The 26,142-nt window shown below is 34.7% G+C and overlaps 1 protein-coding gene across 1 annotated transcript in view; it reads left to right on the forward strand.

Moving 5' to 3' along the window:
* LOC148949351 (uncharacterized) overlaps positions 1–26,142 on the forward strand; it is a 157,279-nt gene that overhangs the window by 107,839 nt on the left and 23,298 nt on the right. Inside the window, exons 6-8 of the mRNA XM_089092681.1 lie at positions 8,591–8,751; positions 13,154–13,364; positions 19,704–19,926. Of these exons, the coding sequence (XP_088948807.1) occupies positions 8,591–8,751; positions 13,154–13,364; positions 19,704–19,926 (595 nt within the window). The remainder of the gene's footprint in view (positions 1–8,590; positions 8,752–13,153; positions 13,365–19,703; positions 19,927–26,142) is intronic.

A 26,142-nucleotide genomic window follows, 5' to 3' on the forward strand; every position in this document is an offset into this window, starting at 1 on the left:
AATGTAACTCTGACAGGGTAAACCACAACCAAACACTACTGAAATATTCCAACTCTTGCATTTCAATGAAAAAAATTCAAAATGAACTTTGAAAAATCAAGAAAATGTAAGTGTTACAAGGTGAACCACAACCAAACACTATTGAAATATTCCAACTTTTGCATTTCAACTAAAGAAATTCAAAATGAACATTGAAAAATCAAGAAAATGTAACTGTGACAAGGTATACCATAACCATACACTATTGAAATATTCCAACTCTTGCATTTCATTGAAAGAAATTCAAAATAAACATTGAAAAATCAGGAAAATGTAACTGTGACAAGGTAAAACCAAAACCAAACACTACTGAAATATTCCAACTCTTTCATTTCTATGAAATAAAATCAAAATGAAAAATTAATATACATTACTATTTAAATGGTAATATGTATACCAAAACCAAACAATTCTTTAATATTAAAAATCTATATTTTCAGCTACATAAATTAAAAATGAGCTTTTAAAAAACATAAAAATGAAAGTTTGAAATGGTAAACCGTAACAAAACGCTCCTGAAATATTCCAACTCTTGCATTTCAACGAAAGAAATTCAAAATGAACTTTAAAAAATCACGAAAATGTAACTGTGACAAGGTAAACCACAACCATCACACTACTGAAATATTCCAACTCTTGCATTTCAACGAAAGAAATTCAAAATGAACTTTGAAAAATCAAGAAATTTTAACTGTGACAAGGTAAACCACAAACAAACACTACTAAAATAGTCAATCTCTTTAATTTAAAATATATTAATTAAAAATGAACTTTGAAAAATAAAGATTATGTAACTGTGACAAGGTAAACCACAACCAAACACTATTGAAATATTCCAACTCTTGCATTTCAATGAAAGAAATTCAAAATGAACTTTGAAAAAACAAGAAAATGTAACTGTGTCAAGGTAAATCAAAACAAAACACTACTGAAATATTCCAACTCTTGCATTTCAATGAAAGAAATTAAAATGAACTTTAAAAAATCACGAAAATGTAACTGTGACAAGGTAAACCACGACCAAACACTACTGAAATAGTCCAACTCTTGCTTTTCAATGAAAGAAATTCGAAATGAGCTTTGAAAAATCACGAAAATGTAACTGTGACAATTTAAACAACAACCAAACTCTTCTGTAATAGTACAACTATTTCATTTAAACCTAATTAATTTAAAATTAACTTTTAAAAATCACGAAAATGTAACTGTGACAAGGTAAACCACGACCAAACACTACTGAAATATTCCAACTCTTGCATTTCAACGAAAGAAATTCAAAATGAACTATGAAAAATCAAGAAAATGTAACTGTGACAGGGTAAACCACAATCAAACACTACTGAAATATTCCAACTCTTTCATTTCAACGAAAGAAATTCAAAATGAACTTTGAAAAATCAAGAAAATGTAACTGTGACAATGGAAACCACACCCAAACACTTTTGAAATATTCCAACTCTTGCATTTCAACGAAAGAAATTCAAAATGAAATTTGAATAATCAAGAAAATGTATCTTTGACAAGGTAAACCACAAACAAACACTACTGAAATATTCCAACTCTTGCATTTCAACGAATGAAATTCAAAAAGAACTTTGAAGAATCATGAAAATGTATCTATGACAAGGTAAACCACAACCAAACACTACTGAAATATTCCAACTCTTGCATTTCAACGAAAGAAATTCAAAATGAACTTTGAAAAATCAAGAAAATGTAACTGTGACACGGTAAACCACCACCTCACACTACTGAAATATTCCAACTATTGCATTTCAACGAATGAAATTCAAATTGAACTTTGAAAAATCAGGAAAATGTAACTGTGACAAGGTAAACCACAACCAAACACTACTGAAATATTCCAACTCTTGCATTTCAATGAAAGAAATTCAAAATAAACTTTGAAAAATCAGGAAAATGTAACTGTGACAAGGTAAACCACAACCAAACACTAGTGAAATATTCCAACTCTTGCATTTCAATAAAAGAAATTCAAAATAAACTTTGAAAATTCAGGAAAATGTAACTGTGACAAGGTAAACCACAACCAAACACTACTGAAATATTCCAACTCTTGCATTTCAACGAAAGAAATTCAATATGAACTTTGAAAAATTATGGGAATGTAACTGTGACAAGGTAAACCGCAACCAAACACTACTGAAATATTCCAACTCTTGCATTTCAACTAAAGAAATTCAAAATGAACTTTGAAAAATAAAGAGAATGTAACTGTGACAAGGTAAACCACTACCAAACACTACTGAAAGAGTCCAACTCTAGCAATAAAAATAAATAAAAACAAAATGAACATTGAAAAATAAAGAAAATGTAACTGTGACAAGGTTAACCTCAACCAAACACTAGTGAAATATTCCAACTCTTGCATTTCAACGAAAGAAATTCAAAATGAACTTTGAAAAATTAAGTTAATGTAACTGTGACATGGTAAACCACAACCAAACACTAGTGAAATATTCCAACTCTTGCATTTCAACGAAAGAAATTCAAAATGAACTTTGAAAAATTAAGGGAATGTAACTGTGACAAGGTAAACAGCAACAAACCACTACTGAAATATTCCAACTCTTGAATTTCAAAGAAATAAATTCAAAATGAACTTTGAAAAATCATGAAAATGTTACTGTGACAAGGTAAACCATGACCAAACAATACTGAAATATTCCAACTCGTGCATTTCAATTAAAGAAATTCAAAATTAACATTTAAAAATCAACAAAATGTAACTGTGACAAGGTAAACCGCAACCAAAGACTACTGAAATATTCAAACTCTTGCATTTCAACGAAAGAAATTCAAAATGGACTATCAAAAATTAAGGGAATGTAACTGTGACATGGTAAACCGCAGCCAAACACTACTGAAATATTCCAACTCTTGCATTTCAATGAAAGAAATTCAAAATGAACTTTGAAAAATCAAGAAAATGTAACTGTGACAAGGTAAACCGCAACCAAACACTACTGAAATATTCCAACTCTTGCATTTCAAAGAAAGAAATTCAAAATGTACTATCAAAAATTAAGGTAATGTAACTGTGACATGGTAAACCGCAACCAAACACTACTGAAATATTCCAACTCTTGCATTTCAACGAAAGAAATTCAAAATGTACTATCAAAAATTAAGGGAATGTAACTGTGACAGGGTAAACTACAACATCACACTAGCGAAATATTCCAACTCTTGCATTTCAACGAAAGAAATTCAAAATGAACTTTGAAAAATTAAGGGAATGTAACTGTGACATGGTAAACTACAACATCACACTACTGAAATATTCCAACTCTTGCATTTCAACGAAAGAAATTCAAAATGAACTTTGAAAAATCAAGAAAATGTAACTGTGACAAGGTAAACCACAACCAAACACTACTGAAATATTCCAACTCTTGCATTTCAATGAAAGAAATTCAAAATGAACTTTGAAAAAATCAGACCTTTGGAGGGGGGGGGGGGGGGGGGGGGGGGGTCGTTCTGTGTCTCAATGAACAAAAAAAGTATAAAAAATGGGGAGGGAAGGGGGGGGGAGGAGAGGGGAGGAGGAGAAAGAGGGAGGAGGAGGAGGGATGAGGTGGGAGGAGGAGGGATGAGGAGGAGGGGGAGGAGGTGGGAGGAGGAGGAGGAGGAGGAGGAGGAGGAGGAGGAGGAGGTGGGAGGAGGAGGAGGAGGGGGGCCGGGGGAGGGCCTTTGGGGCACAGGGCGGGCCTGGGGGGCACAGGGAGGGCCTTTGGGGGGCGGGGGGACATTGGGGGATCGGTGGAGGGCCTTTGGGACCCCGTTGGTCCTTTGGGAGCTCGATGGGCCTTTGGGGGGCCCGGGGATGGCCGTTGAGGGTCTGGGGTGGGCCTTTGGGGGTGCCGGTGGCCCTTGGGAGCTTGGGGGACCTTTGAGTGTCCGGGGGGCAGTTGGGGGCCTGGGGGACATTTGGGGACCGGTGGAGGGCCTTTGGGAGCCCGGTGGACCTTTGAGGACCGGGGGCTTCCTTCGGGGTTGGGGTGGGGGATTGGAACCCTTTGGGGTTGGGGTAGGGGACCTCACAACACTGTTCAAATGGAACTTGTGTATTATAACGACCACACTCAAAACCTCCTCCAAAATCTCTTCAAAAATCTTCTTTTAAAATGTCTCTATCTGTTTCGCCGAAATAGTTCCATAACCTGTCTAAAACGGTTTCGCCCAAATAATCACTAAACGTAATTTCAGGGTGTTCCTTTTGTTTGGCATCTCTGCGCTAACGCATTTCAAATTTCTAGGAAACCCTTTCCTACGTTAATCTCTTCATCTCATAAATTTTCCTAGCTAAACTATTAGGGTTTCGTTAGAATATCAATTTATCTCTCCGACTTAAAGCTCCGTGAAGCAGTATTTAAAAATAGAATTTCTATCTCTTTAGACTCCCGCATAATTCCAAGATAACATGTGATGTCAATTATAATTCCTGACACTAAAGATCAATGAAGCCCTATTTAAAAATAGAATATTAATTTTTTTCTCTGTCCTAAAGAATGTTTATCCATCAGACCTAAGATTAAAGAAGCCTTAATGTTTCTTAATTCTCCCCGTCGTGAATCAATAATTTCCCCTAGCGATTGTGTAAATCAAGTTCACAGGTGCTATTTCTCAGGTTTAGCTAACCAAACAACAATGAAGCCATGTTTGTTTCTTAATTCCCCCTTCCTCAGACCTAAGATTAAAGAAGCCTTAATGTTTACTAATTCTCCCCTTCGTGAATCAATAATGTCCCCTATCTATTATGTAAATCAAGTTCACAGGTGCTATGCTCGTGAATCAATAATTCAACCATCGATTATGTAAATCATCACTCGTGTCATTCGCACGTGGCCAAACAACAACAACAGATCGATTGACCTTGACACACCCACATTAGACTCGATCGATAATCCTTGAATAAATTATGTAAAAAAAGTTGTAGGTGGCAGCAGGGGTGCGTGACACGAGTAACACCCCCTCCTCTACTTACATCTGTACCTCTAAATAATTTAGATTTCGGTCTGTTATGCCAATATAGGCTATATTGATTGTTGACCTGAAAATTTCACGATACCAAAATTTTACAGTCTTGTGTAATGCCGAAGTAACAAATAGTATTTGTGAACGAAAATCAACAACTCAACAACTGTCAGCCAAATCAACAACTGTCCTTGATTACTTGGATATTCCGATTTGGTCAAGTCTACTACATAAACTTTTCACAGTTTTAAGGTTTGATTGGCATTACTTTATCTAATAAAGAATAAGTTGTTTTTCGCAAGGAAGTGAAAAACAACATTAAAACTTGAAACAACTGAATTTACAGGTGCGTATTTAAAACATTTAAACTGAAGTTTACTCTTTGATTCAAATTAAATAAAAAAAACAAGTTTTTTTAACTGAAAGTAAGGAACGACGTTAAAACTTAAAACGAACAGAAATTATTCCGTATATGAAGGGGGCTGTCCCCTCCTCAACGCCTCGCTCTTTACGCTAAAATTTTTTTATTGTTTAAAAAAATAGAGTTGTGAGAAAGTCAAACTTTAGCGTAAAGAGCGAGGCGTTGAGGAGGAGACAGCCCCCTTCATATACGGAATAATTTCTGTTCGTTTTAAGTTTTAACGTCGTTCCTTACTTTCAGTTAAAAAACTTGTTTTTTTTATTTAATTTTTGAACGTTTTTGAATTAATGCAGGTTTTGATTTTGGCTCACCGTACATGAATAATTAAAACAAAATTTGCATATTATATTTGGTTAAATGGCTTTCTCGAAACTTGTTTAATTTTATTTACGAACGTTTTTATTAGTAATAAATATACGTAACTTAGAATTAACTTACGTAACGAACTTCTATATTCATAAATTTTTAACACGTATATTAGGGGGTTCGCCCCCTAGTCAATACCCTGCTCTTTAAACTATAGTTCGAATTTTTTTTACAGTTCTTTAAAAATAACCTCTTAATCACAATCAGTTGATCAGTTGAAAAACTTGTTTTTTTATTTAATTCCTGATCTTTTTCTTTAATAATGCTGGGAAATCCGGCGCCCCCTTCATAGCAATGTCCCTTCCCCCATGAAAACTTCCTTCATGGAAAGATCCTTCCATATAGCCCCCCACCCTCTCCTTCCCCCACCTACCAGAAAAAATCGCCTCTTAAAAAGTCTGTATACTTCCCATTAACCACTCCGATCTTTTAAACTTTAGTAAAGTTCATAACATAAAGCCCTCCCCCGGGGGACGTGGGGGGCTCAAGTCAGCCTCAAAGACCTGTTTATCATATTGTCGACCATGGTGATCAAAATGGCTATTTAGAACCTTTTATTAAATGATTTTGGAAAAAAAATAGCTATGGGAGGGGATCTAGTTGCTCTCCATTTTTTGGTCGCTTAAAAATAGTACTAAAACTTTAAGTTTTCGTTCCAGCGAGTCTTTCCACAATATTCTAGGACCAATGGGTCGATACGATCACCCCTGGGAAAAAAAAAAAACAAAAAAACAAACAAACAAACAAACAAATAAACACGCATCCGTGATCTTTCTTCTGGCAAAAAATGTAAAATTCCACATTTTTGTAGATAGGAGCTTGAATACTCTACAGTAGGGTTCTCTGATACGCTGAATATGATGGTGTGATTTTCATTAAGGTTCTATAACTTTTAGGGGTCTTTCCCCTTTTTTCGAAAATCAGCCAAATTTTCTCAGGCACGTAACTTTTGATGGGTAAGATTAAACTTAATGAAACTTATATATTTGAAATCAAAATTAAAATCTGATTCTTTTGATGTATCTATTGGTATCAAAATCCCGTTTTTTAGAGTTTCGGTTACCATTGAGCCGGGTCGCTCCTTACTTACAGTTCGTTACCACGAACTGTTTGATACAGAAATTGAGAATGAATTAGGCAAAGCCTAAAAACAAGATATGCTATGAAATTCACCACCGAGTGGGAGTTTTTCCTTGGGACTGCCAGATTTTTATAAGGCTTTTCTTAGCCGCAAACCGAATGGCTTTCTCGTAATTTTGGTGTTAAAACGTTCAACAATAATTGTTATTCCGAAGTACAAAATTGTGAGAACGACACTTTATTGGGGATCAATTTTTTTTGCTCCTTAACAAGGGCATAATAATAAAAAAAAAAATGTTTGAATAGCGCTTTTATTTGTTTTCTTTGGCCATTTGTCCAATGGAATTAATAAAGATTGAGGAAGGAAAGTGGGGTCCTAGGTTAAAAATTTGCAAATTTTCCAGGCCGCAAAGTTTATTTGAAAAAATCTTGATTTTGTAGGTGTGCCCTCTATCCACTTCTGTTCAGACAAAAAAATATTCTCCAAATCTTTAATAGAAGGATGTTGTCTGTTCGGAAATATATTCAGTCAGATGAAAGGAGGTTAGACAAGTTGCACCCCTCTCCAGATTGATAAGAAGGATTTGGTTTATTCGTCGGGGAACTAGAATCTGAAATGCCAAATAAGCTAGGTCTGGATGGTAATGTTCAGATTGTTAAAGGACATGGGAGTATACAGTAATCTTGATCTTGGGATAACCCACCCCCCTCTGTGGAGGGAAGAATTTGAGTGTGATATTTCATTTAACATTCAAAACTTCGCCATTATAAGGATTCCTACTTCCCAATAACCATTCTTAGCGCTTACGAATATTTAAAATATGATCCTATTGAATGTAAAGCCATGCTGACCAATTTGAAAGACCTTCTAGTGAAAGTTGTCCTCACGTCGACTGAATAGGTAAAATATTTGAAAATTGACCACGATTCCTTTGTCCCAATCTACTTGTCTCAACAAAATAAGCTTCTGTAAAAAAGTTCTCAGAATTTTGTATTTTATTTCCATATTCTATGTCAAATTCACAGATTGGTTATGTAAATAAACCGAGTAGCTTTGGTCGCTGCAAGTAGATTTTTGTGTCTGTTAAATGTTTTATAAACAAAGCCATGTCAAAATATAAACCGCGCCACCTTATTTCTTTTGTGTCATAATATACCCATTTACCATAGATAAAGAGATCTTAAGCTTAAGACTCAGTTGAGATTGAAAAGTCCGAAGAAAAGTCATAGACTGAAACTGGCATTATGGTATTAATTTTGTCTCTGTTATGATTCTGCATAGCTTTCGGAAATAATGTTCATTTCATGCAGTTAATGGTTTACAAAGTAGGTCTAAAGCAAATAGTAGAACTCGTTAGTTCTTTTGAAGCCAAGGGGGTACTACTTTGAATCTTGTGTTAAAATCCTTATCCAGAAGTACTCTCTACTTGCAGGTCGGATTCGCATTCCAAGTGTAGTTATTATCACCAATTCGCGAATATCGCTCTCATGATAGTTGCAGTAATAAAACTTTGATCGATAGGTAGTTAAGTTTAATTTCATTTTGAATACAAAATTCAATAGCATCTGTTTAAGTGAAAGTGAAGATACATGGCTGACCATACACAAGCTGAGGAGACAGCTAGTTAAAAAAAAGGGTCAGTGTATACGAACGTAAAACGTAAAGATTGTCGTTTTTATTTCTAGGTGAATCTGAAACAGAAAGAATTCCTGAAGAATCTAGCAATCATTATGAAACACTCTATGAAGTCATTAATAAAAGTCTTTCGCCTGTTCCTGATCATGTCATTGATGATTTTGAAGATCCATTCGAGTCAGAAGATGATCATAACAAAGATATTTCTCAGGTAGCGTCTTAAGATAATGTTGCAATTTAGTTACCTCCTCGGGTGTCCTTCTTGGTGGACTACCCACTATTTACTATCCGGTCTGTTGCTCAGAGAATGGTTGCCAACAACTGACGTCCAAAAAGAGTGCAAATCAAGGTAAAAAAGAGTATTTTTTGCTCAAAAGAGTGCAAGTCAAAAAATTTGCACGCGCAGGGCTACCAAAGCTTGCGCATCGTCTCTGAGGCATAGAAGAGTGCATATCAAATGAAAAATGTGTAAGTTGGTTACCCCGTTCCTTGGGTTAATTACACTTCTGACGAAGTTACCAACTACTGACGTTTAAAGTGAATGAAAACTAACAACCGAAAAGAGTTATTTTCACTCTCTTGCCTCCCCTCTTTGGTAAAAAAAAAAGGGTGTATTTCACACGAAAAGTGTACAAGTTGGGCTCAGAGTGCCATTTGTTTCCTTTGCAGATGCTAAACTCAACGCTGAGCCTTGATACCCTTTCTCTACGCTTCCACCACACGTGACAGGCTCCACATGGTATCCGTTACTTTTCGAAAGTGGGCAGTCCCTCGATCTATATCATTAACTCAGTTATTTCTTGTTCAACCTAAAGCATCGTTTCAACTTTTAGTAACAAGTTTTACCAAGGAACGTGTTTCCGCGTGCAAACAGAAACTTATGGCTCTATTGCAACAAAAACGAATATGTGCGGTAAATTTATTGCATTTTAATCATTGTGACTGTTAACTTAAAACTTTTGAATTGAAAGTTTTATTCACTTTTTCTAAAATAAATCCTTATATAAAAAAGACATGTCCACAAACATTTTAAAGAGATTCATTTCTCTTAAATTTCACTCAGCGTCGGTTGACCGTCTCAAAGACAAAGGGCTCATTAGCGAATTTTTCCAGTTGACTAGCCGCAATCGAGAGCTAATGTAAATTTGTGGTTTGACTGTGAAATTTGATTGAAAAACAATGAAACTTTACGTCCTCTGTGTCGGCAATGTTAACAATCAAAGCGTGTAGCACTGCAGGAAACTCCCAAAGCTGCCCAATTTCTCAAACAATATTTCATTTGAGCTGAATCTAAGCCTTTCGATAGCAAGTATGGTAGTACACTCTCAGGGATTTTCCTTTTCTGAACTCTTGAAGAAAAATCGGTACTTGTGCACTATATGGGCCACAAGTCACGAAAACCCGTTTTTGACGGGTTAATTCAAGAGACCGCTATAGAGTAATGTAATGCATAGCGTGGTTTTCATTGCGTTACGATATTTAAACTGTTGGTTTTTTGGGTTCAGGGGGGGAGGTACCTAGGTTAGGTTAGGTTACGTATTTAATATATGCTATGTCTTAGAAGTTATGAGAAGATCGCTAAATTAATTCTAAATAGTTTGACCACGCAAACTAAACAAGTATTTAATGGACGAAATAGGGTGATCCTTTAAAGTGCCGGACGAGTCCCCTTAAGTAGTTATGTTTGACCAAAAATTAGTTATATCGAGTTAAATTGAATGGCTCTATTTCGAATGAGGGTTGAGTTATACAGAGGTTGAGTGAGTTATACAAGGGTTGGGTTGCATGGGGTTGAATTGAATCAGAGTCGAATTGATTGGGAGTTGATTTGAATGGGGGTTGAGTTAAATGGGGTGTGGAGTTGCATGGGGTTGAGCTGAATGGTGGCTGAGTTGAATTGGGTTGAGTTACCCGCACGCTGAAAATTATTGCTAGTAATTTTCGATGAATTTTCCTATCAATTAGGAATGTCGCTCGGGGATAGTCTTGTTTTTTTTGGCACAAGATGAAAAAAGTACTCAAAGCGTAAAATAAAACTTGCAAATTCCCCATTTCAGAAAAAGTCATGAACTGTGTTTTATATTTTGCAGTTTGTATTTTAGCGATGTGCTCATTTCAACCTTAACAATTGCAAGGGCTTGTTCAACGGGCTTGGGGAGGGGGAGGTTTCAAAATTCACTGAAAGACTGACAAAAAAGAGGACTTTCATAGTTTGTTTTTCTAAGAGGCTGCATTATATCATGAAGAATTTTTCCACTGCAAATGCTCTATGCTTAATGAGCTAAATTAATGATTATAGGGACGGTCATACACATTAATAGAAGAAATTTTCTCAAATTCTCTCATTTTACTAGGCTATCCCAGAGCAAACGGAGTAAATTTCTTCTTTTTCTTTTCAATTTCTGAGTTAATTTGTCACAAGAAACAAATTTGTAATGTTTATCCATTTTTTACCTTGCTTAAAAATTTCAGAAATGAAGTTGAGAGCAATTGAACTACGATTACTCGTTTTTCGTAATATGAGCAGAAGTTGATAACCAATTAGAGGAAATTCGTCACGCAAAGATGCTTAGGCCTATTTAGTAGCAAAGGAAACGAAGAGGTTACCACTTGCAATTTACAATTTCTTCTTGGTATGAAACACTAACAGAAGAAGAAAAAAAATTAAAAGACAGATTTACAAGACCCAACGGTATCAACACTCTGGTAAATTGAACTAAAAATTAAAAAATAATGATAATTTATTTAATAAAAATCTTAATGCTAATAAACTAGACTTTTCAATCAAGCATTTTTACATAAATAGGAGAAGTTGATTCATATTTCTTTCTTTTCTTCACATTTAGACTTGGGGCGGTTAATCAAGCGGCACTTTCTACTTTTTTCGAATGATCTAAATGTTTGATTTCTTATCATTTGTGCACTATTTTTAAAAAAAACATATAAATATTAATTTTCGGCTTTTACTGCACTTCTAGGAAATGCTAAAAGTGTTGGCTAAAAAATAAAATCTGTTTTCTTTGGTTTAATAATGTATGTTTAGCGAATAGCCCAATATTTGGAGATTTATTTTATATTCGCTATTCCATCAACAACTAAGTTTTACGAACTAGTTTTCTTTTACCCTCAAGTTCATTTTGCATTTATGATCTGATCTAAATATGTTTTGCGTTTGCAATGGAATTACCTGCTTAAATATGGATGAAACGACTGCATCTTCATATTCCATATTCCAAAAATGAAGAAAAAATGTATTAGCAGTAACAACTTAGTGTAAACAATCGCTTTCTGGACCAGCCCTCATTAATATTTCAAAGAAAGTAGATGAACGTTGCAAATAAAACTTTTGTAATCAACTCTGAAACTCTTTGGGGGTTCTAGAAACGAACTACAGCTCGTTTTCGTTAATATTAACGAGAATTTGTCTGGAAAATGGTTGTCGACGAAAGTTGAGGACAGATAGATCTGCCATTTCAGCCAAAAGCATCGATTTTGGCCAAAATCCTCGACTCAAATTTAGGACAAACATCTCGGAAACACATTTGTGGTTTATTTAATGACTTTAAATTTTTTAGTCCAAAAATATAATTTCAGCCTGAGATTTACTACGTCAAGAAATCCATAAATACTAACTTTGGTGAAATCAACAATTATTTGTGAAATATGATTTATGTTTTTCGATTAAATATTTGTGTATTGCAGCACAAGACTAAAATTTGTTATCAACAAGTTCAGAAAGTTAAGCTCATAAGAGATACCCAGAGGAGGTAGATTCATATCTGCAATCAACAGCCTGAGAAATTCTTAATTACTAAATTTTGAGGAAAACAAATTACTATCGTTAAAATATATGCTTAATGTACTGCCAATTCAATGTCGTTTCTATATGACAACATTAGCCTTAGGTTTGTGAGAAAAATAGATAATTGAGCCTAAAATGTACTTTCGTTTTTTCAATCCCTCACCCCTCACATTGGAAAAGCTCCTTTACATATTCACCCCTATTTCCCCCAAGAATCATCCCTTTATGTACCTATAATGTTTTAGGGGTAATTACTTGGCAATTACTTTCCTTTCTTTACCTGGCACAGTGGAGCCTCTATAATAAAGCCTCTGGAAAAGCTCCTTTACAAACCCACCCCTATTTCCCCCAAGAATCATCCCTTTATGTACCTATAATGTTTTAGAGGTAATTACTTGGCAATTACTTTCCTCTCTTTACCTGGCACAGTGGAGCCTCTATAATAAAGCCTCTGGAAAAGCTCCTTTACATACCCACCCCTATTTCCCCCAAGAATCATCCCTTTATGTACCTATAATGTTTTAGAGGTAATTACTTGGCAATTACTTTCCTTTCTTTACCTGGCACAGTGGAGCCTCTATAATAATGGAGCCTATGATTATAATAATGTCGCTTCACTAATCTTTATGCATAAATTAATCAGATTTTCCTTGATTTTTAATTCAATTGAAAATTGCTATAGGTTACTACTTATGGCGTAGTGGTATTAAATCCTGTTCTAAATTCTAAATCCTTAAAGTTTATGTTTTCTTGAGTTTCGTGAGTTTCGTTTTCGCTAAAGATACAAATAACTTTGACTTTTTCTTTCAAGGACAGTATTTCACAGAAGTCAAGAGATTCGGGGAATGCATCCACCTATGGAATATCGAAAATTACAGAGGCTACAAGCAAGAAAATGAAGAATTTCAAACACCATTTAAACACAAGAAAAAATGGCTTTCGTTCTGAAATATCGAATACTTTCAGTCGAATAAGGAAATCTAACACTGTTAGTTCTATAGATCTTTCAGAAATTTTTAAACGTAAGTATTGTGAAAACATTAGATGGCTAAAATAGTTGTTCCCATCGCCGGACCAATCGTGTGTTTGGACGTTGTTTCTTGATTGCAGCGGCAGCTGCAACCTAGTAAAGAGCGAACCACAGCCCATAGTAATCAAAAGTTGAAAAACGCGTTTTAAAAAAAAAAAAACTGCATAGTGAGAAAAAATCTGACACTGAATCAAAAAGTAAAAGTTTATTGCGAAAAGTAATTTATGGTGATTTCGAAAAAAACCTCAAACCCCTCGAAAATGGTGTCAGATTAAAATGAAAAATGTACCACTGGAATCAACATGGTCGAAAACCTTGTAGAGGGAAATTACAGTCCCCTCCCTGAACAACAAGGAAAATCAATTTTTTGGTTTCGATAGCACTGATCTGTCTCCCATTTTTTTTCTTTTTTTATCTTTCTTTTTTTTCAACAGGCGTAGTGGGCTACCAGAACACCATAGAAAAATGCTTAATGGCTCATTCAAAACTTAATTCTCATATTTACGTGCTTTTTATAAATTCCGCCATCTGCAAGTGCCATATGGCACTAAAACAGGCCTTTTTGTGCCATTTCTCAAGGGGTGGCGCGAGTTGGCCACCAGAACATCGTAGACAGATCTTTTATAGCTCATATAAAAGATATTGCTCATATCTATGGCTTTCCTATGAGTTCCACCATCAGTAAATTCCAAATGGCACTAAAAACGGCACTTTTGGTGCCGTGTCTCAAGTAGAAAAGCTAGGGCTATTGGACTAGCAGAACTTATAAGAGTGATATTTAATGACTCATTTAAAAGCTATTGCTCTTATATAAGTGGTTTTTTTTTTCAATTTTACCATTCTTAAGTGTGATATAGCACTGAAACCAACACTTTTGGTGCCACTTCTTAAGTGGAAAAGCTTTGAATTACAAAACAGGTACTATTGTAATAGCTCTGTTCCAGAACCCTGAACTGGAGGTTCACAAGAACCCCTCCCATTCAGTTCCCTCCCAGCCCCCTTAGTAAGTTTCATAACTCGTCTGCTCATCAGTAAGCTACTGAAATACTAGCAGGCTACCACACCGTCGTAGATAGATGTTTAATGGCTCAATTATAAGCTATTGCTTATCTTTATTAGGTTTTTACAAATTCTACAATCTATTAGATTTCACAGATTTTAATGTTAACTAGTTTTTGCGGATGATTTGCAATGAACTCTTTGTCATGGTTGTAGCATTAGCTGCAATCTAGAGCGAACCACAGCGCATAGTATCTAAAAGTTAAAACGGTCGTTTTTGTTCTTTTTTCTAGGCCTAGCGGGTTACTAGAATATCATAGAGAAATGCTTAAGAGCTCATTCAAAAGCTTTTTCTCATATGTACGTGGTTTATATAAATTCCGCCGTCTGCAAGTGCCATATGGCACGAAAAAAGGCACTTTTTATGCCGTTTCTCGAGGGTTGGGCTAGCGCGTTACCAGAATATGTTAGATAGATTTTTGATAGCTCATGTAAAAAATATTGGTCATGTCTACTTTCTTCTGATAAATTCTACCCTCAGAAAGTTCCAAATGGCAGTTAAAACGGCACTTTTGGTGTCATGTCTCAAGTGGAAAAGCTAGGGCTAGTGAACTACCAGAACTTTTTAGAGTGATGTCTAATGGCTCATTAGAAAACTTTTGCTCATATCTAAGTGCTTTTTATCAATTCTACCATTCGTAAGTGAGATATAGCACTGAAAAACAACATTTTTGGTGCCACTTCTTAAGTGGAAAATCTTGTGATAATTATGGTCCAAAACTCTTAACTGGAGGTTTGCAAGAACCCCTCCTGCAGATTCCTCCTCCAGTCCCCCTTAATAAGCTACGCAATTAAAGTCCTACAAACACCAATATACTAAATGACATTATTAGAGGCGTGGTTATATCAGTACAGCGCTGGACTTCAAATTAGATTATCATGCGTTCTATTCCAGCTTGGATTTTTTTTCCATCATGGGCTGTCCCTTCTTATGATTACTTTTCAGATAATCTTTTAAGGCATATGATTACTGATATGATTACTTTTAAGGCATATCTCGGGAAGGCTGATTTTAAACCTATTACTCATATCTACGTGCTTTTTATCAATTTTACTATCCAAAAGTGCCGTATAGCACTAAAACGGCACTTTTGGTACCACTTCTTAAGTGGAAGAGTTTATAAGCATAAAACGGTACCATTGCAATAATAGGGTCCAACGCCCTTAACTGGAGGTTTATAAGAACCCCTCACATATACTCCCGCTCCAGACCTTCTTAGTAAGTTTCATAAATCGCCTACTCAACTTAAAAGTAAAAGATTATTGTGAAAACAAATTAACTAAAAATAAAAAATTTTCAACTAAAATCTACCAAAAATTAAGCTTGATTGATCAACAGTTTTGAATTGAACCTTCAAACTTCACTCCGCGATGAAGTCTGTGCACTAGCTCTAACGGCGGTAATCGAAGGGAAGAGACAACCTTGTCTCTTCAGTTTTTCTCCTGCCTAGGTTTTGAAAAACACCCTTTTTTGGTCATTTTATTAGAAAAGGCACTTTTTTTATTTAAAAAATGGAGGAAACAATTGAAAATGCTCTTTATGGGAATGTACTATCAAGTCAAATTTATAAAAAGCGATTAGGTATAAATATAAGCTTTTAAATGAGCCCTTAAACAGCTCTCTTTTATTACAGTAGCCTTCTAGTTTCTGCTAGTCAGTAGATGATTTATAAAGCCCTGTCTTCATTATGGCTCCTTCAGGCGAATTTGGCCGAGTAAACACAGCTTTTTGCTCATCGAAAAACAAACATTCTTGAAAAAACATGTATTGTTTTGTAAAATATGGATATGAACTTTATGTTATAGACTGAAAGTTTTTCGTAGCTGTCAAGGTTGTTAGCATTATTTTCTAGAGGTGTCTTATCTCCCATACATCGGTGATAATTAGAAATTATACTAAAAATAAGTTTTCAACTGAAACTAAGGAGTGACATTAAAACTTAAGACAAACATACATTATTCCGTATAAATAAAAAAGATCATGGCAGCCTTGTTTCTACATTAAATTTTAATAAAAAACGAAAAAGATTCATTAAAAAAAAAAATAAAAATCTCAAGGGAAGTAAAGAGCGAAGTTGAAACTTGAAACGGACAAAAATTATTACTTTGCAGCCTATTTAATACATATCAATAAAACTAGTACAAATAAACCAAATAATTATGTTTCCCTTTGTTTTTAGGATCATACAAAACTAGCGCTTTACTGAAAATACAAAATACTATAGGAGTTTTGGTACAGTAAAAGGAAACCAATTAAGGAAACTCTTTAAAGAATAAAAATATTATCAATCCCTTTTAAGATAAAGCAACAATCCATTTTAGGATTTTGATTTATTATTTTTTTAACGTTTAATTTGGTATCACTTCTGCACAATTGCTCAGTTCAATGACTGGCTCTCGTTTTGATTCTGAAAAGGACATGTCATGATTAGTTTGTAGACAAATTCGAATTAAAGCCATCTTGATAGTATTAGGACTATAGACTAGCTTTAGAATTTGTATCATAGCTTGAAATTCACTGTTGTATAGAGAGAAATAATCAGATTTCCAGAGTTCATATTATGTCTTATTTAATCATCATTTCAAGTAAGTAATACTAAAGCATATTTCTTGCAATTTAAACTGTATATTACCGAAAACTATGAAAAGCTTTATAGATTCGTTAAGTGTTGTCAGGCTACATACTCACTTTTAACTCTTAAATCAACGATCCTATTTTTATACTTAACTTCTGTGTTTTCAGTAAAGCGCTAGTTTTGTATAATCCTAAAAGCATGAAGAAATATAATTAGTTGGTTTATTTGTACTAGTTTTATTGATATGTATTAAATAGGCTATGAAGTAATAATGTTTGTCCGTTTTAAGTTTCAACTTCGCTCTTTACTTCCCTCGGAAAAACTTTGTTTTTAAAATTAATCACAGAAAGCATCCGATTAAAAACAGGGAAGAGAATGGAGTTAGAAGATTGACTTTTAGAGGGCTCGTGGCCAATTTTTTTTACGCCAATATCATTTAAAACCATTTCCTCTCTGGGAAAAGTTAATTTTATTGACATGGAAAGTTGTTATGCTATGTAAATGAAACTTTCGGAAATAGATTTACAGCCGGGTTAGGGATATAAATGCAGTTTCTAGTATCGATCTTTATGCCATCCTTCTGTTAAGGCTTGAAAGAGTCCGTGAGGCTTGATTTAATACCGGTCTTGACCTTAAAAAATAAACTCCAATAGGGCTTTGGGTTTGGATCAAATTTACGTCGCTACGATTTGCAATCCGGTCGGATCAGACTGTAAAAAGGACTTGATTCATTCTTTTCAGAGTTGAGACAGGCATGGAATCTGTCTCAACATGAGCAATTTTAAATTATCCAAACTTGCAAGCCACATCTAAAACGTAGCAAAATACAAATATTTGGACTAAAGCTACCAAGTTGAAAAGTTTTGAACAGAGAGAGTGGTTAAAGCTCCCTCCTAATTGGTGTAATATGGCTTTTAAGGATGCTATATTTTAAGTAGTTTATGCACAAATTGTGGAAAGTAGATTCTGCCTTGTGTGTATTTTCCTCCCATTGAAGATGATTTCCTCTCAACGGCACGAGAACTCCGGAGGATTAGCTGCACATAAAATTCCATCAATCTATTTCTTTTATGCAGAATACACCTGATAGCAAAAATAAATAAAATGTAAATACAAATACTATTTGTAGGACCTTTTAATATTCATGCTGGAAAAACTCTACCTTTAAAACCAAAAAAATTAAATTTTTGTGCGGGTAATCAACTACATGGAAGTTGTCACACTCTACGTAATAGTATAAAACTTCATTGATTTTACTCTCGAATTTATGCCAAATCAGTGCAGATACTATTAAAAGGGTTATTGAAGCGAATGAACTATGGGCACGTAAAAGCAAAGAGCAATTGTCTAGAACTTATTTTTAGAACTAAATGGGGATTTGGGCTTTGCTTGTATTCTAAGGTAAACGGCAAGGAAGCCCCGAAAAAATGATGTGGGCGGGGGGGGGGGAGGGTTGAAAAAAAGGTACATGTAACAATATAGAAATTTTCTCACCGGGAGTCTAGAATTGACAACTGTTTAGCTACAGAAAAATCGTGAAAGTCTAACAGGGAGATTTTCCGCTCTCCATCCTTTAAAAACCTTCAAAAAAATAAAAATTAGCTAGGTCCCAGATGGGGAATGTGGCCTTTAAATTTTAGGTAAATCCGATTGAATTGAGTTTAATGGTGAAAAACCCTTTAGCGTTATTAGAGTTGAATTAGTGATTAGTACAATCACTTAGTTTTATGAGGCTTATTTGATAGCAAGGTTTGTGGCACCAAAGGTTGATATGCAACTACTTTTAGCAATTAGACCATTAGCCTATCAGCTTGATTAGTGGTTAGCTAGTAAAACAAAGAACCAATTCTCTAGGGACAACCATGGTTTTTAAAAATAAGGAAGGAAAAACGGTTTTATGCTTACCAATTCGACTAGCATAGGCGTTGGGAATCATCAAAACTACTACTACTACTACTAACACCTCACTGCAGAAAAAAGCCACATGGGGCCATCACAGCTACACACGCTCCTCCTCTATCTGAATCTATTCGAAACCTTCCTCTTTACTCCCTTCCAAAAAGTTCCCCCTTCCCTTAAATCTTTTCTTACGGCATCCTCTCACCCCCTTGGGGGGCTACCTGATTTCCATTTGACCCTAGATTGTTGGCAGACAAGGACAATCTTTGGCAGTTTGTCGGCTTTCCTCTGCAGAATCTGTCGCAGGCATCTCAATATTTCTTTCATTATAGTCCTAGAAAGCGGGATTGAACGACAATTCTCGCAGAGCTTACTGATTGAGACACTCTCAGTCAGTCGGCTACCCAAAACAATCTTAAGGCAATTTCTCTGGAAAATATCTAGCAAATCCTCCTCTGTCATCTAGCCGTCACAACAGCCTCGAGTTTACATTGATGTGCTTACATCACTCAGGCTCTATAGGGATGGTCACCATCATATACTTGCATAGGTGGTCTAGGGTCTTTTGAGCCATATTCCCCTCCCCCAAAGGTCGTGATTTTTTTCAATCCAAAATGTGTCTTGATTTTCGCAATATTTGTCTTAATTTCCTATCATTTCATACTTTTGGCGAATTTCTCCCTCACCAAATCAGTTCCTGCATGTATATCACGTCTTATGCTTTTCTTAAGCCCAATTTTATATAATTTATTTTAACAGGGTATTTCAACGTTTTTTTGTAATTGAAACTTTTGTAGGAAACTTAAATATGGACCCCGAAGGATTGACTGACAGGCAAAGAGTTAGTACTGATTTGAATAGCAGTGAGTCATGTGTTGCTGATATTTCAAAAGCTGGCGATGACCAGAAAAAAGGAACGTGGAAGTTTTCAAATTTTAAAAAGAAAAGTGAAAAGAAAGATACATTGAAATCAACTTTCTATCTATCGGTTACTGAGGATATTGATAAGAACGATTCAGGGTAAGTAGCTATATTCTTCTCCGTTTTGCCATTTTTCTTCCTTGATTTTAAATTTGGTTAAAAAAAAAATTACGACATTCTCTATTTTTGTCGTATATCATTGCTTTGTCTTTCAGATAAGTTTTACTTTTGAATTCTGGCCCACCTATATGTTAAGTTAAAAAAATAATTCAAATGAAAGTAGAGAGCCGCATTGGAATTTCGAACGAGCATGAACTATCGGTACTCTTGCATTATGCGGGCCTTCCTAAAAAGTAAAGTTTGGTTAATGCTAATGAAATAAAATAAAAAAGGATGAATATATAATAGTTTAGAAACAAATTTGGGCTATATATTTGAATTTTAGGGGTGGGGGGGTTTAGGGGGTAAAGCATAGCATATATTAAATACGTCACCTAACCTAGGTACCTTCCCCTCCCCCTTAAACCCCAAAAAACCACAGTTTAATATCGTATACGCAATGAAAACCACGCTATCATTGCCTACTCTATAGCGGTTAACCCGAAAGGCCCGCATAATGCAATAGTACCGAAGTATCTTCTATATGAGGGAAGCTGTCAACCCTCTCGACCCGCCTCTCTTTACGCTAAAGTTCAGCGCATGCGTAATTTAATCTTTCTTAGATTCAATCGGTAATTGCAAGTGTCTCATTTACTAACTACCTTTCAAAACATTTGAACTGTTTAGAGCCGTGATTCCCAACATGGGGCACAGGCCCCACCGGTGGGGCCTGACACCATGTTGGTGGGTCACGGGCAGGACGTGAACCTACCTGTCGACTATGCATTAGCTCCATTATTTTGAAAAAAATGTTTTTCATGCGATTGACTTCACATTCATATGCATTCAAAGATAGAAAAAAGATGCATGATAGTATTGCAAGGGCGTCATATATTGTGTAAAGGGTGTTGTATTCAGACACTATTTTTCATAAAATAGACATAAATAATGCCTAGAGGACGACCCCCAAAAAGATAAAAAGTTAGTGACCTTTTAAGCGTCCTTCAGATGAATATATGTAAAATTTTCAATAACAAAATTTAAATATAATGAGAGGGGCATCAGGACTTAGAAATGCTTAAGTTGGGCATGGCCCAAAATCGGTTGGGAACCACTGGTTTAGACTAAATGCAAATAAGTAAGCATTATCATTTTTCAGGGGACATAAACAGAGTCAATGCACTAGCGTCGACTTGAATGAAGTGCCTCTGATGATTTTTTTTTCACAAAAACTCTGTGTAGCCTATAGGAGCGGTTGCCGCATATATTTGGACTGGTATCATTTAACTGAAAATGGAAAGTTTTAGTGCCCTTTTTAGGGTCAAAAGGGATCTGAGGGTAACCCACTATCTCCTGTGCATTTTTTAATCCTTCGGCACTTCCCATGGTACCAGATCAAGATTTTCCTTTAGTTTTTGTCCAGAATAGTCGAAACTTCCCATAAGTTTGCCTCCAGTGATAACACGGACCCATACAGCCCTAGGAGCAAGGGCAATGTATATTACATATTGCCTATTGACAATAAATAAATTTTATACAGGAAAAAAGGCAGGCGTGTTTTGTCTTTGCAATTCAATCGGCTTGAAACTTTCGATGATTGTACCCTGGGCCAAGTGTATCACATATTTTCTTGGCAGGGGGAGGATGTTAGGGGATTTAAAATGGACGAACATTTCGTTGTCTCTGGTCAGTTTGCATATGTAAATCCCTAGGCCAAGAGAGCCTTAACGTACAACAATGTTGCCGTTAATGGGGCCAGAAAAGGGCCAAAAACTTTTCTTTTCTGTCTGCCTGAAACTTGTATCCTTAAGTGTCATTGGGCCAAGGGAATCGTGATGCACAAGAAAAACTCCAAAACAAATTTTGGTTTCCTGAAAATAGGGAAATACCACAAAAAAAGTGGCGCTACCACTCCCTTAAGCCCTTTAAAGACCAGTGTCATTTCTACTTTACTGTAAATTAAATGCGTCTTAAGCAGTTTTTTTTAATGATCATATCCTTGAATGCAAAAAAATGCTAGGCAAACTTCTAGGAATTCTTTCTTTTATGTATCATTTTAAATGAAGTAATCAGTCAAGTTTCATTAGTCCTATGCAGTAAATTTTCATAAATATTTTCTTCCTTTGAAATACATTCCTTTCAAATGTATAAAAATAATCTGTATTTCAAAGCCAATTAAAGCCATATACAAAAAGACAAATACTAAAGAAAAATTACACTTCATTTGACATCCTTCCCATCAATACAAAATTTCCTACTGCCACAATATAACGGGGAGTCCTAGACCTCATTAACTCACAATGCAGCCCATCTTCCCCCTCCTGGATAATTAATCCCCTTAAATGAGATAGTTGCTTACACCGGAGGAGGAAATAAAATCAATTATATAAATGTATATAAAATCAATTGATCAATTGTTTATTGACTGGTAATTTCGGAATATTGCTTTTACTATTAAAGATAACTCCCAATTTACTAAACAAACATCTTCAAAATTACATTTCTTTGTTTCAAAACTTTTATTTAGACATTCATTTCGTATAATTTTAAATTAAACTAATCAAAAGGAAAAGTTTTGACACAAAGTATCCTATTTAAATGGTAGAGTTATATTGGAAATCACGTATAATTAATCTAAGTAATGTTTTTTTCCTTTCCTGTAACCCCGATTAGTATTGCAATTTTCTTCTCTTTTTCTTGATTTTTTAAGAAATAAAAAACATACTGTTCGAAATACATACATTTTCCACCAAATCCCGGATGAAACTGGTCTTTTTGTGTGTTTAAGGAGGTAGTAACCTTGATCTGATTTGTTTAGCTCTTATTTGTAGTCCCTTCAAAGGATTGTGATTTTCTTTTTTTTCGCTGTTTTTGTTGACAACTCGCTGTTCAAAATACAAATCGTTTTCAGTAAAGCGTAAATAACGCTCTAACTCTTAGAGGCTTTAAGGGGACAGTAGACCTGCTTTAAATGTGGTAATTTCTGTTCTTTTTAGTGTGATTTGATGATTCGTTTTAATTTTTGCTCGTTTTAGGTTTCATTTGTTCATTCAGTGTAGTTTTCGTCCGATTTATCTTTGGCTCATTATATGACTTTTTTTTAGGCTTTAATATCCCTCTTTGCTATTCTTTGAATTTTTTTTTTTGTTTAAAAAAATTAATTACATGAGACAAACACGTATATATGACCAATTTTTTAGGAGAAATTCAAATCTCTATCCTACGGTTGTCCGACATTTTGAGTTTCATGGCGTAATTTTCATGAAGATGGTTCCCCTTTTTCGGGGTTGTTTTCCCCTTATTTCTAATATTATGCAATCTTTTTATGGTAATAACTTTTGACGAGTAAATTTAAAATGAATAATTTTGGATATCTAGAATCAGCATGAAAAACAAATTACTTTAACATACATATTGCAATTAAAACTCTTTCTTAGAGTTTAATTCACTATTAACAAGCGTCGCTCTTTGCATACAGATCGTTACCAAAAATTGTTTGATAACGATTGGTTGTTCATTCTTCATTGCAATGCACTTTGCCTTCTGAAATCTGACTCTTAATAGCGCATTGTTTTGTTTTTAATTAAAGTTATTGTTGTCTACTGTTTAAGGCTAAATTAATTTTCCGATAATGGATGCAATACTTACATTAAGTAGCCAATTAACAGATCTTGTAAGCCAAAGTACAGTTCTTTCGCTTTCAGTAAAACTACCAATGCTGCGAAAGAGAAATTAATCTCATATAGGTCGAAAATTGCAATTTCCTAATTTCCCGAAAGCCTATATAATGATTGCAAGATGGCCCATTATAACAGAAAAACGACGCTGTATTTACGCCATGGTTTCAGAACATTTGGATGTCTTTCATTAAATGCTACTTCTTCTATCTTTTATATTAATTTTGCTTTTTCTCTTATCAAATCACATTTCCTTATCATGTCTTTCAAGTTGGCATTAACGCTAAATGGTTTTTATGTCGCCTGCAAGGAATTTTGACAATGAGAAAAACATTCCATAAGAAATTTTGTTTTCTAAAGCGTTTTTTCTTTAGTTATAAGCCGCCCACCTTGGGGCCGTTGAAATCTAAGACTGGGCCCTAGGGATTTTTTGTCAGTTGCTAAATGATTTCCAAAGGGGCTTCTTCTGGAAAATTGTCCCACAGTGTAAAGGCAGAAGATTTGAAATCAGACTGCCATGCATAATAGAATGTAATGATAGACCCTAGAATATTAGTTTATATTAGGTTACAAAATGAGGAAGAAAACCCTCAGATAGACTTCTACTTCAGAAAAACAAGGTCAACCGTGAAGTTTTTGCAGCCAAACAACTGTTTGTACAGGTTGGGAAACCGTTTATCCCATGTACTGGAGCTTATCATAAACGCAATGTAATTTTTTAAGTGTTTTTCCCAATTTTAGGTAATGTAGAAAAAGAAATAACTAATTTGTAATACAAGAGAAATAAAAGAAGGATTAGAAGAGCAATACCCAGACAATTTATTACATCGAAGCATCATATTCTAGTTGTATTTTTGTCAATATCGGTAGTTTAAAAAAAATATGTGTCTTGTACATTTACTTATAAAAGAACATGTTTGCTTAACTTAAAATTCTTAGAACAGTGATATTTTAGTAATAATATAAAATTGGGATCAGAAAAAAAGAAGAAAAAAAGTAAATTACTTAAAAGAATGTTCTTTTTTTGACGCCAGATTCACTTACTTCACTGCAACCCGAAGCTGTAATCCAATAGCCATTAAAATACATCCATTAACTTAGTTTTAATGCTAGTTCCATTGTTCTTTTTCTAATTCTTTATTGTTTTCTGCTAAAAAAAAATTCTGCATTTCTTGGTGCTACAGTATTTCAATTTTCTATGTCTTCAGCCTTTGTTCTTTATAATCGACCTGTCATCAATTATTCACTTGTTGATTATGTTCGTTTTTCCTTGACATTGTAAAAACCATTCAAGGGCTTGCCCGCATTGAAGCAGGTTTGTTTAATACTGCCAACAAATAAAGATGCTGTTTGTTTTTCAGCTGTTTCCTCATTTTCTCGACTACATAGACCCTCTTCTTCCTAGGTTCTCGTGTTGGTTTTCTACAATTCTTGTTCATGCCTTTGTAGGATTGACAACTCAACATTATTTTTTCAATTATTTTCTCTTTTTCTGGTCACGACAATGACCTTATAAAAACATTATATTTTCAATTATTAGCTCAATTTTAAAGAAGGTGTAGGTTTTAATTCCCTTTAAACAGTGATGTAATTTCGTAATTTTCGTAATTTCGTGGTGGGGGGGGGGAGTTGGAGCCAATTTTCCCAAATCAAGTGAACGTGACAGTAAAAACTAAAAAATAAGCCATTTGGTACCATAAATGTACTATAAGTACTATACTATTTAGTACTATAGTACTATTTATTACTATAAAAGTACTATAAAGATACTTTATTATACTATAAAGGTAAACATGTACTAAAAAAACTGATCCGTCTTTGTTGATGCTTGAATTATGCAGGTTTATCTTAATTTTCACAAGATTTTGGAAGAAACTAAATTTAAGCTGGGGGGCAAGCTAGAACTGAGGTCTGGAAGGGACAGTTGACCCCCCTGCCCCATAGCCAATTCCCCCCATAGCAATATATATATATAAATAATATATATATATATATATATATATATATATATATATATATATATATATATATATATATATATATATATAAAGATAATTTCTTAAACCATATTGGCCTGACATAACATAAAGAAAGAAAAAAGATCAAAAATGGTGTTTTTGAAGGCCAAATGAAAATACTGAAAAACCACAACAAATCGAATATCTCAAGGGGACAAACGCCTCTCTTCTTCAGCGTGAAAAGAAATAATTTATCCAAGGAACGTGCCGAAGAAAAAAAACAAACAAACGTGGAAAGTCAATGTGAAAAGAACCAAAAACTTAAAAGATGAATAAAACTCAATAGAAGCCAAAAATTATAAGAATTAAAACCAAATACCTAACAACCATAAAAGCGAGTTACGCCAATATCCGCGATTTGCACAAAATCAAAAAAATTGTGAACTGCCATCGACGGATACTAGCGAACAACTGAGAAATAAAAGAAAGGAAAACAAATCATTCACTCAAAAACAAAACGAACCAGCAATTAAATAAGTTGGAGAACTATGTCATCTAATTTCAGATTTTAATTATTGCAT

The sequence above is a fragment of the Artemia sp. Qi Xiang Cuo genome, chromosome 8 (genome assembly GCF_049724085.1).
Source record: "Artemia sp. Qi Xiang Cuo chromosome 8, ASM4972408v1, whole genome shotgun sequence".
Lineage (NCBI taxonomy): Eukaryota > Metazoa > Arthropoda > Branchiopoda > Anostraca > Artemiidae > Artemia > Artemia sp. Qi Xiang Cuo.